The sequence below is a fragment of the Uloborus diversus genome, unplaced genomic scaffold, assembly GCF_026930045.1.
Source record: "Uloborus diversus isolate 005 unplaced genomic scaffold, Udiv.v.3.1 scaffold_1032, whole genome shotgun sequence".
NCBI classification, from domain to species: Eukaryota; Metazoa; Arthropoda; class Arachnida; order Araneae; family Uloboridae; genus Uloborus; species Uloborus diversus.
The window spans coordinates 55,966-68,877 of record NW_026557691.1 but is presented as its reverse complement, the minus strand read 5'-3'; the positions used below and the strand labels follow the sequence as shown (position 1 = coordinate 68,877).

Sequence of the window (12,912 nt, the reverse complement as noted above, 5' to 3'; positions counted from 1 at the left end):
GTATGCGGTTATCATCTGACCATAAAATGAACCGGGATTCATCACTGAACACCATATTTTGCCAGTCAGTGACTACCTACATCGCTCTGGCTTGCATCATTGTAGACAGAGTTGCCTATGTTTTGGTGTTAAAGGGAGTGTACGAAAAGGCGCTTGGACTGCAGATTCACTGCCACAAGACGTCTGGAAATTGTTCGAGGAACAACTGCTGCCTCCAGCTCTGCTTATATGGTGGAACAAGTCACTGTGGGATCCACAATCGCTTGCTACGCGATCCTTCGATCCTCTCTCCTCGTCGACTTCCTGGTTGCTCCAAACCCGTTTTTTTTGCACGTGGGTACCATCTCATGTCCACTGCCTACAACAGTTTCTAACGGAACACTCTGAACGATCCACCCGGACAGCAACACGGCTCGTCGACCAGCCTGCAATTTTCATGCGATAATCAAATCTCTCTCAAATTCACTTAATTGTGAGAAATGTTTTCTAACTCACCGACCTGGCATCCTTCACTCATTAATGCTCTCCAACAATCGGGATGTAATCATAACATTAATAAATCTTAGATTACGCACTGGTTTATATAGCACCTTTTTCCCGATTGCACTGATACTGTAGGGTAAACGGTCATGGGCATTGGCAGCAAACTTGGATCATTTGCATATCAGATGTCACTCTTTTTATATGCAAAATTTCGCAATTATACCTTTCTTCTTTCTTGGGGCGCTATTTTCAATGTTCTAGAGTGTATATCTAACCATATTGTGAATCTGGGCAACAAATTGTTTAACATTAAATGCTTCTTGTTTCCAAGCATTTTTTTTTTATTTAATGAGACTTGATATAGATCTTTGTTGATTTTGCAAAACTTTGTTGATTCTGAATAAAGATTTTTGTATCATTTGCTTTCTTTTTCTTTTCCCTAAGTGTTTTTAAGATATTTATTTGGTAAAATTATTTAAATTTTTTTAGGCTGGATATGATTTTAGCATACTTAATTTCTTAAAAGTTATTTTGGTTCACTGTTTTTAATTGAAAATACTTTGAAAATGGAGCCTCCAACAAAACAGCAAAAGACGGAAGATAATGATCTTAAGGTAACTTTTCTTTCTTGAACAATATCATACTAATTTACTTCATATTTTAATGCATAAAGTACATAAAACATGTTTGTTGAAAAATGTTTCCATGTATCTTACGTAATTGCTAGGAAGTTCCGAAGGTTAATTTTACAGCTAATTTTCCCATTTAGTGTTTTGGTATCATCTATCAAGTGATGAATTTTCTCAATATCGCTCAATGCCCGCTTCTAATGAAAGTAATGAAACAATGAAGACGAAGAAGGACTACATGAGGGTGTCCCCACAGCTAATCAAACGATGCAAAGCATAAAAACTTTTTTTTTTGCGGATTCGAATTAAGGAGCAAACTTGAGAAACTTGTTAGACATATAAACATGTTTTGCATGAAATGGTATGTAGAGACAAAAACTAATAATATTTCACATTTCCCTCCCCTAGTTCATTGGATAAGTGTAAATCTTTCAACACTGTGTTTAGATTATAAACCCCGCCCGTGATTTTATGTTTTCCCGCTTGGTACATTTTTTATGACTGGTCCTAGTGAAAACGTAAAATCAGGATTGTACTCTATTTGTTTTTACAACTGCAAATTATAGCTACAAAGGCTCAAGTAAATGCAGTTTTAACTGTAAATAGCTAAATTAGCAAAATGGAATAGCTCTTTTTTTACATTGAGTAAACCATCGGTCCGATGCTACAAATTCTATTTTAGCCGTTTTAAAAGCAAGATCTTCAGCTTTTTACCGCATGAATGGACCGTTTACTCTTGCATCCTTTTCCCTGACATTCGTAAACCACAGTTTGAAAGCAGATTCAACTTCACCATCTTTTCCATGAAGGTTTTGCTTGTTCTTTAAATTTTCATTTACTTTGTTTTCAATATTGTCATGATTTTTTAGTAACTTACAAAGTAATGACTGAAAAATGTTTAGTTGGTCTGCAGCATTTCTTTGACTCATCACAATTAAATTGTCAAAGCATTGTAAATCATTGCGCTTCTTCTCCATGGCTACAATGTTTGACTGTTGAGAGTGAAGTTTGTAGTGTAACTTAGCAGGAAGAAAAATTCTTCTGCTTTACTGATAAGAAGGTAGCTTGTTTTCTCGAAAGCTACTTGTCAAGGTTTGCCTTTGCATTTCTGATTAAGGAACAAAAAAGGAGAAAAAATTGAAAGTCTATGTAAAAATAGCAATAAATGAAGATACTGATTGAAGTAAGATAAATAAACACCTTTGTGCTGAACAGTTAAGTAAGACAAAACAGCATTAGAAGAAGCACAAATTTGAAAATTATCTTTTAAGCTGCATGCTTATCTGCTCACGGCTTTTGTCGGATGTCTTTCATCCATAAGCTCATTATTTTTTGCATTGAAAAAGGCGTTCCCTGTAACGCCAAAACACGTGTCTGCTGTAATTTGCAAATTTGTGCTTCTTCTAACGTTGTTTTGTCTTACTTTACTGATTAAAGTATTCAACTTTTTTGGTACATGTTAATACCAGGGTGTTCTCATTTAATCAGCAAGACCTCTATTTTTGCAGCAATTAGTCCTAGATGCATACTTCCAATTGCAAAAATGCTGAAAATCTGATGTAGAGTTAAGATATTGATAGTTTGAAGCAAAAAAAAAAAAAAAGTATGAGTCAAAAAACACAAAATTTAACTTTTTATATGGGCCTTAGGTTCTCTAACTTATACAGTCGGACCTCCATATATCAAAGTAGCCAAGGGTGCCCCCTTAGAAATGAGAACCTCTTTGCTTTTAGTACTTTTTTCTTTGCAAAAATGTAAAAACATTTCTTCTCCAGCCATTAATGAATAAGTTACTTAAAATGCCAAATTTTAATGACTCTAATCTGTCCTGAAATTTGCTTCAATGGGGAAAATATCCTGCTAAACTCCATGGTTAAGATATCTGAGCCCCCCCCCCCCCTTACAATTTTGCATTTGGGCGCCCATGGAAGTAGCCTATTGCCGGTAAAAAATTCGATACAGTAGACGCCGCTTAATGTGATCACGGTTAATGTTATCATTCGCTTAATGTTATCAGAATAACGAAGTGCTAGAGCACTTGTATGTTAACACACGTTAAAAAAGTCGGATATTTTAATCAGCGTCTTCGTTTATTGTTATCACTTTTTCATAAACTTTAAATTTTTCCCCCGTTATTGTTCCTCAATTAACAGAAATACATAAGCAAACCCTGACGAGACTAACTTTCTGTGTAGCATTTTGTGGTTTTCAATAGCAGTTCAAAATTTTTCTAGGAATGAAGCTACAGAAAGTTCACCTCCCCAGTGGCCACAGACTCCCCCTAAGAAAACTTTCTTTTGCACCTAAAAAAATTCAGTCGCTGGACATGGCATTGATGTAGGACCTCCATTGTTACCAATGCTTTGTAAACTATTAAAGAATTGTGTCGAGACTGAAAACAAAGCGAAGTTAAATTAAAATTTAAACAACAAGCAAAACCATGCTGGAAAAGATAGAAAAGCTGAATGTGCTTTGAAACTGGTTTACGAATGTCAGGGAAAACGGTCATATTTTACTTCACCTCTTACTATGTAATTAAAAATTGCATAATTTAGCTTCAACTTTTTATAATTCAGATATTTCCATTCTGTTAATTTAATAATTTATAATTTGAAATTGCATTTAGTTGAGTCACTGTGATTTTAATTTGAGGTTGCCAAAATAAATGCACCTTAATTGAAAAAAAAATCATTATTTTGTGTCTCCTGGATTCTTTTCGGTTACTGTTATCAAATTGTATTTGTCCCAAAGTGATCACATTAAACGGCGCCTACTGTATATAGAAACAATCTTAGCTTTTCATAAAAATCTCCTAAAACATTAAAATCAAAGCTAATTTTCATTTGAAACTCAATTTCTAACTTATACGAGCATTGAATTAAATGAAAGTTAATAATTAAAAAAATAAATATGAAACATTTACTGAGCACTGCATAGTTTCTAAAAAAACCAACTGATGCCGTTTCATGTTTTAAGGTGAACATTATGAGGTTTTTGTTTTGACAATGTAATCAAGAGAAAAGTAAAAAATTAATCAACTTAACTTGAATCATTTTCACTGAAGTTAAAATGACTGGTAGTGATAATCAACAGACAATAGAGATAACTTGAAACTGATTTTACTGTATTACTAGTAGCAACTAAGATTTGAAATGAACTTGAGGCAATTTAAGAATGGAACAACTTCCTTTCTAAACAAACCCTTAATTTCATAGTTTCATAGTTACCTTTAGTGAACATAATTTTCTACCCTAACCTTCATTTTTCATGAGACAAACAGTCAAAAGTGGGGAAAAAAATGTACGAATGTCTCTTTTTTATTATTATTATTTTTTTTGTTATATACAGATTTTTCTATATAGAGAAACAATATTCCTATGTAATGGACATGGTAATTTGCTGGAATTTCGATATATAGAAAATTTTCATATGTAGAAGATCAATATATGGAGGTTTGACTGTACTTAGAGAAATAATCTCCATTAAAAATATTACTAGCACTAAAATCTTGACATTTGTGCAACCAAAATTCAAGGCGATATTCGAATTCCAAGTTTTAAGGGACCAGGCAAAATATGAGATTGGAACTTGTTACCCTTTCAGAAGAATAACAGGCTGTCGAAGTATTAAAAAACGAAATGTATTTATATTCAATTATATTTATATTTCATTGCTATTCAAAAATAAATGCAAATGTTATGCCATGATAAGAGAAACACACTGAAAAAGCTTGTACAATTTGAAAAAACTCTTTGCACACAAATCATTTAAACCCTTTTTTTTTCAGTAAGTTACTACCCATTAGACAGCAGAATACATGAAATACACTGCCAGCTCAGTCATTCCAGCCGAGGACTTCAGTTTCATGTTTATTAGCACTCATCAGCCCGGCATAGAAAGTGACTGAGCTGGAGGTGGAAAACCTCTTAACTCGTAACAGGGGAGGTGAAAAAGTAGGACGTTACAGGGGACGTGAGATATCAGAGACAGCTCTATTTACAATTTTTTAAAAAATCGTGTATTTAAGATACATTCTTGTAATTTCCTTTAGATGTTCTTTAAACTTTTACTAGCATGGGGGGAAAATATTTTTGAATTGCAATATACCTTTTCTGATGAAATTTTGCTAGAGTCTTATGATTTTTCAAGAAAATGATATGCTGCAGTAAATAACTACTACATGTAATAAAAATGAATCTATTATATATTAATGATTTTATTTTAGTTGTTTAATATATACAGAACATTTTAGTACCAAAAAATTGATTATATCACATAATGGGAAAATTTTGACAGCCCTTCAACTATTAGTATTTCTTGTCGTAATTTGAGGAATAATTCAGCCTTCATTGTCCCTAGAATATCATTGCTTAACGTTTGTGAACATTTCAAACAAATCTCAACCTCATCTAGAATATTTTGCATCTCTTCCGCATAACACGAATAAAATAAATGAACCTATAAATGTGGTTCTAACGTTAAGATCCATGTCTACTACTGCCGAAATGTGTAGGGGAGATGTGGTCTCACAGACTGCTTCTAAAGAATGCAATGAAATTTAAACCAGATGCACTTGCCTAAAGATAAAAAAAGGGGGGGGGGGTGTTCAAGATTACAAAACAAAAATCTATTGGGAAAAACCATTCAATTGGACTGAAAATAAAATAGGGGTGATCGGATGAACTTTTTGAGTGGTCTGTGAGACCACGCCTCCCCTGTTAACGGTTAAGGAAGCCAAGAGTGCCAAATAAACTGGTAGCTAATATAGAATTAGCACAAACCAGACGAGTGACCAAAGCAATGGTTTGGTTCAACTTGGAAGATTGAATGGGGCGGTAACTTACTGAAAATATCATGCCTTGCCTTCGGTCTTCGAGTTGAACCAAACCATTGCTTCGGTCACTCGTCTGGTTTGTGCTAATTCTATATTAGCTATCAGTTTGTTTGGCACTCTTGGCTTCCTTAAGAGGTTTTCCACCTCAGTCACTTCCTATCAGGGGCGTAGCTAAGGGGGGGGTTTGGGGACAACCCCCCCCCCCGAAACGTTAGTCTCAAAAAAAAAGAAAAAGAAGAGGGAAGAGAAAGAAAAAAAGAAGAAAAAGAAAAAAAATCACTACGACTGTTTTCTGTGTAACAAAGATCAAAAATTCACTTTGCTCCCCCCCCCCCCAATGCCATTGAAAATCTGCTCCATGAGTGACCCTCAAGAATAAAGACGCCTCCCTCTGCTGCGACAATTTTTTGATAATTGAGTGAAATTTGACACTTTGCTTTAGAAATGAGATTGTTTGTTAAGGCAGCCTTTCTTTGTCATAGATTCTGCTAATTGTTAAATATGTTTAATTTTATGAGCCGCGCAGTGGGAATATTGCATACAGTCGAATCTGTATATTTCGAATTTCACATTAAAAAATCGAGATAAAGAGGTTTTGAATTACGGAGGCTTTAAGAAACTTTTTATAGAAATTTGAAATATTATGGTGAAAATTTGAAATCGATACTAAAGACAATATGGACTCTTGATTAAAATTCCTCTTTATTAGTTTTGTTAGGTATTTATTCTATTATTACATTATTAAGTGCTTTATTGCGAGTTTAAGGAATCATTTTGACAGTAAAAGAAACTTTAAGCATATCTTTTTCAAGAAAAGTCTTTTATTGCTTTTTGGTCCCTGATTTTTTTTTTTTTTTTTGGATTCATTATTTATCTTCTTGAGGTTAGCAATTGCAGCAAATCTAACTTGGCCAGTAGTCTACGATTTTCCTTTTTTCATCACTTGAAAAAAAACTTATACTTTCTTTTTTTTCCTATCATTTCGGTTTTCTAAGGAATCACAATTTTAAGAAAGAGAGCAACCAAAGAACAGTACTAATCCAGATAACAGAGCAAAATGGCTTTTAACTTGAATGTCCTTTAACTATGAACTTAAATGTTCATCTTAACATGCCAAACCTGTGAATTTCACCCCTTAACTCTTCTTTCAAGAAAGTGCTCGAAACGACTGTCCTTTGGTTAATCTTCCTGGAAAGCCTATTCGTGGAACGCATTTACTGCCTCCTCAGCTCTTGAAGACAATTCCTCTGTTTCTGAGTTGAAGAAAATGTTTTTGTTTGCTGCTTTGAAGATCATTGGGCTTCGAATCCGAAAATGATAGCATAACCGGAATTCAAGACGATAGAGGTTTTCGTTGGTCTGGTCTCGTGTGTGTCATAGGTCATAGTCAAAACTACCTTTGCTAACCAGAATATCCATTGCAATCACATTGATTCTTCAGCCAGTATTTACGGCGTATTCTTTTGGAAACGTACAGTCTGTTTAAAGTAGTACATTCTAAGTGAAAGTTGTTGCATAATGAAATGAACAAGACCAATAACTAGCTTTTTTCAACTCAAAGAAAAAAATTTAAATGACGAAAAGAATTGCTCTAAAAAGAGAAAGTTAACGTCGTCTGAAGAAAACGTACAGTCTGCAAAGCAGCGTTAGTCCCATCGGACCCTTCTGAAGGTAATTTTATTTTAATTCAAAAGAAAAACTGCATAGCATTACATGAATAAAATGTTTAAAAACCAGATGAATCTAGATTATTTCTATTAGCTTGGTTCGGATTAAAAAGTAGAAAATAAAAAAAGTCTTCTGTTTATAATACCCGAAAATTGCTGTTGCTCTCTCAAATAGATATTTATGTAAGTACTAAAGCAGCTAATAAAATTAAAAATAAATATCTTTATAGGTATATCTTTATAAATATAATATCTTTATAGTCTGACCACCGATTAGATTGAAAGTCAAACATCCAGTTTCTAGGCGGAAATGGAAGTGTCTATTAGCTTTCAGGGATGCCAGCTTTTGTAGATGTGTGTTAGCCTCTAAATTAAGCAGTCACACTGAAATGAACGGAACACGCTCATCAGATATTTGATTTCCCCCTGATTTGGATAGACTGGTTTTGACAAGACGTTGCTAGAAAAATTTCACTTTAAATTAAATGGAGGGAAAAGAAAAAAAAGTTGAATTTTCCATAATTTTGAAAAAATAAAAAATTCTTTGCTTTTGTTTTGTTTGACACAAGTATCGGAATTGGGGCACCCCATTCCAAAGTATGTAAGATTCACCCCCCTCTTATTTTTTTAATACTAAAAAAATGTACACATGCGCATCTATGGGCTTTTGGTGTGGTCTTTTCAATAGTTTTCACTTTTATTATTATTATTATTATTATTATATATATATATATATAAAAGAAGAAACCCCCCCCCCCCCCCGAAAGTCGGGTCTAGCTATGCCACTGCTTCCTATACTGGACTGATGAATGATAATAAGCACGAAACTGCAGTCCTCGGCTGGAATGACTGAGCTGGCGGTGTATTTCATGCATTTAAACCCTTGTTAGCCGCTATATTTCAACTCAAAAGCTGATTTTGGTGGCGAATGTAAAGTGGTGTAAGTTTGCAAAACACTATATTTCATATTTCGGCGAATATTGATAGTACTAATTACTAAGGTCAAACTTTTTGTGTTGGAATTATTTTTCAAGGTGAATCATTTCCCTAAAAAAAGTTAAGGGACCTTGGACTGGCATAAAAAGTTAAGTTTCATATTTTTTGGCTTATTTTATTTTTTGCTGCAGACTTTAAATATCTTAACTGTGCATCTGATTTTGAAAATTTTTGTGTTCGGAAGTATGCATCTAGGACTAAATGGTTGCAAAAATAAAGGTCTTGCAAGTTAAACGGGAACACCCTGAATAAGTGTTCCGGGACTTCATGGTTCTGATAACATTAATCATGATCACATTAAGTTGCACCTACTGTATCAACCGATATATATCAGCGAACCCTGTGTATGGATAATATGTTTCTTTAATAATCCTTCCAAACCCTGGAGGAAATTGCAACAAAACCCTTACACTTAGCAGCACTCAGTTTGAGAATCCCTGACTTATTTCATGGCTAACAGTTTTTATAATGGTGTTCTAAATCTGATTTCTGACCTTTTTAAATATTAGTAAAGTAATGGAAGAATGTTTACTCACTAACTATGCAATGGAGTCATTTTAATTGAACCAAAAGCCCACCGCTTATCTACTTTTATGCCGTCGTATGTAGTAATATGTATTTTATGATTTGATTTAACTTTAAATATTTTCTCTTATCAGTAATTGTTATGCATAAAAAATAATCTTACCTATATTTTCCTCTCAGGAGATACTTTTAAACATGCAAGTTACATTCATTAACAAACTAAAGACCATAGAAAAGAAGATCGATAAAATCAGCTCTCGCTACCATGTTTTGGGTGAAAGAGTTGAAAATGTATTATTGAAAATTAAGGAATCTTCTCTTAAAGAAGTGATTAGTAAGTACTATCCAAAGATTTTTTTTTTCATTTTTTCTTGATTAATTTTCTTGTGTTTTAAAAAATTAATAAATTACTTTTTTTACTGACTTTAATAATGATTTTAGTTTACATTTGTGATGGTCAAACTAATTTATTGGTTTATTATTACTTTTTTAAAGCTTGTTTATTCATGGTATACGAGGCGTATTTTTAAAGTAAGTTCCGTTTTGATATAAAAAAAGAACGAGTACAGATAGAGCAAAGAAATTTATTGCACAAAAATCTACCATCCTTACGCTATTTTTTGACATTGCTACCGTGATTTTCCAAACATTTGTCATAGCGTGGTACAGGTTTTTGTATACCTATTCATAGAAGATTGCCGCCTGTGTAGTCAGCCAAGGGATAACATGTTCTCTGAGCTCATTCTTGCTGTTGTGCCACAGACCACCTTGGAAAGACTTTAGATGTCGAAACAAATGAAAGATGCTGCGAGCGAGGTGAGGGCAGACCAGAGGATGTTCAAAAACGCCCCAGCCAAAGCCCTGTAAGAGTCCTCATGGTTGACTAAACGGGTGGTAACTTTGTACGAATAGGTATACAAAAACCTGTACCACGCTATGACAAATGCTTGGAAAATCACGGGAGCAATGTCGAAAAATAGCGTAAGGGTGGTAGATTTTTGTGCACTAAATTACTTAGCTCTATCTGTACTCGTTCCTTTTTTATATAAAAACGGAACTTACTTTAAAAACACGCCTCGTATTGTAATTCATTTTGTTTTGTATGAATGAAGTTAAATGTGCTGTTTATTCTATTTTTTTTTATTTCATTAAAATTCAAATACAAGCTTAAGTTTTGTATTGTCCGTATTTCTTCTCAGGTCTGCCAACTTCTGTTGAAGGTAAAGCTCCAACTCACACCTTTCCCAATACTGAAGGTACTTATTTTATGTAGATAATTAAGTTTTATGAGACAAATGTTGACCTTTTTTTAGCTAAAGGCTCCTTTTCTAATTGCTTATATATTTTCCAACTTTCTGAAGAAATGTCTGTTTTTCTTAATAGAACCCCACATTCATTATTTTGGAACTCATCATGCTGTATAGAGTGGCCTAGCCAGAGAATAAATACACCAATAAATGAAGAACTTTTATTTATTGATTTTAAGGCTAAGGTTTTTAAAAGTTTCTTTTTTTGATAAACTGGCAACAGTAACTTCTTTCAATGCAATTCCAAAAGAAAAAAATCTATGAAATAAATTTGTTTTATGAGAGTAAAGAGAATCATAGACTAATAATAATAAGAATAGACTGAACTATATGGTAACCTTTTAAATATTCACAAACCAAATCATGTGGACTTGCGTATCAGACGACGTCTTCGTATCATTGATTTCTAAGGAATTATGTTTTTCAAGTTTTAAGTTGAATTTCTAATTTAAAACACCAAGTGCAAGAAAGATGGTACACTGTTGCTGGGCATTTTCGTGAAAAGAAAAATATGTCAAAGGAGGAACTGTAGCATTTCACATGTAAGCAATAATATTACTACTACATTTTACTTCAATTTCTGGTAGTTTTTCTCATCTGTGCCATATGCTTCACTGATATTTCTAATTATTTCTATTAACTATTAAGTTTTATCAGTCAAGCACATAGAAATACATTTTTATACACTATTTTGTTAGTATCTGGAAGTGCTTTTATACTCTGAGAAATTAAATGCATTTTGAAAATGTTTAAATTAGTGTTAGCAAGTTAGTCTTAACATTGGGGACAGTTTTTCTCCAGCCAATTAAAACATCCTTTTTCCGCGCTTTTAAACTAAAAACAACCCTGATTTTTTATTTTTTTTCTTTTCTGTAGGCATACTATCTTTAAATAGTACAGTGAAACTTTGATTAGCCGAAGTGAGTTTCTGTTCCCATCTAACTGAATGGGGAATAAATGTTATTTATTTTCTATTAGCCAAATTTAGTTGAGTCGAAATATTCAATAAGCCGAAATTTTATTTCATGACCGTCGTTAGATTTCCCTTGTTAACGTAACTCCATAAATTGAAGTCGTTTCCCTCCTCCAATAACATGAACAAAAATAAAGACTAAATTTACAAATTGAGCAGAATTTTGTTACAGAAGAAAATTAACATTCAACATTCAATTTAGTATATATTTTATGGATTTTGTTGCTGTTGATGAGAGAATTTAAGTCGGAGAATTCCCAACTGGTGAAGATATTTTTTCATACGTGAGTGAAAAAGAGAAAACTTTTCTGGTATTGAAGAGAAGTAAGAACTTGAGAATGTATATAAATAAAATCATGTTCTAATCAAAATATTAGAAGAGCAGCAGATGTATTGCGCATTTTCATGGAATCCCCTACACATGTTCCCAACTCTTTGTTTGCAGATTTTTTAGATAATTTTTTACTTTTTTCTGTTTAATGAGTAAAAACTTATGTTTCAGCTTAACAATTTAATTTGTTTTCCAACCATACAAACTCTTGAATTTATATAGTAATTATATTACATGCTAATTATGTCAAGTAAATATATAACCTCCTTCAAACATTATTCTGTCAATTTTTGTTTTTATTACAAATTTAATGAGTTTTAGTGGTAGTATTTTTTTTAATTTTTAATTCTATACTTTCCATTTCGTTTTCGATGAGCCGAATTTAGGATAACTCGAATTATTTTCACTTTCCCTGCAACTTCGACTTATCGAAGTTTCACTTTAATTCATATTCCTCTGCTGAAACTAAATTTTCCAAGATTGTAAACTTTGGTTTTGATTAATTTTAAATACCATTTTTGTGATGACATCCATTTAATCAATTGTTTTTTGTTTTTTTTAAAATTAAATGAAAACTTTTACCATGCAGAAATCAAACCTGCGACTTTTGTGATCGAAAACAGATCTCTTTCTACTTGTTACCAAGAAATAGCTTACTAAGTGAACTAAGGTTGCTTTATACATCTAAACCTAAACAAAATATTTCTTGTTAAAATTTTTATTGGTATATCTTCTAAATGATAAGCAGTTTTAGTTAATTTTCTTTGAAAGAATGTAACAAAACCAATGAAACATTTTTCAATGTACAAGAGTAAGTCTCGTAGAGAGATTACTTATAACTGTTTAAAATGAATGAAGTTGCTCAAATGAACTAGTTCAGTGCACGGGTCAATGACATGAACAATCTTCCGATAAATGGATCATTAAAAAGAACGACATTGTCCATCTCTAGTTGATGGTTAACTGCATGGAGACTATTATATGTTGACTCTTAATTTGTTGAATTTTAGCTGTGTAGTAAAACTGCACCTTGACTAATCCCAGATGACTTGCTTATATATGAGTACATTTTCCTCAACTTTATCAATTACACTGTTTTTCTGTTATTGTTAGGATGACTAATTTCTAACTTAGAGCAGGGCTTCCTGAACGTTTTAGCTATTAGTG

General features: G+C 32.9%; 1 protein-coding gene across 1 annotated transcript in view; it reads left to right on the top strand.

Moving 5' to 3' along the window:
• The first annotated feature begins 972 nt into the window (after positions 1-972).
• Positions 973-12,912, top strand: part of LOC129232063 (protein BANP-like) — a 42,232-nt gene continuing 30,292 nt past the window's right edge. Inside the window, exons 1-3 of the mRNA XM_054866299.1 lie at positions 973-1,097; positions 9,315-9,468; positions 10,334-10,390. Coding sequence (XP_054722274.1) covers positions 1,050-1,097; positions 9,315-9,468; positions 10,334-10,390 — 259 coding nt within the window. The 5' untranslated portion in view covers positions 973-1,049. The remainder of the gene's footprint in view (positions 1,098-9,314; positions 9,469-10,333; positions 10,391-12,912) is intronic.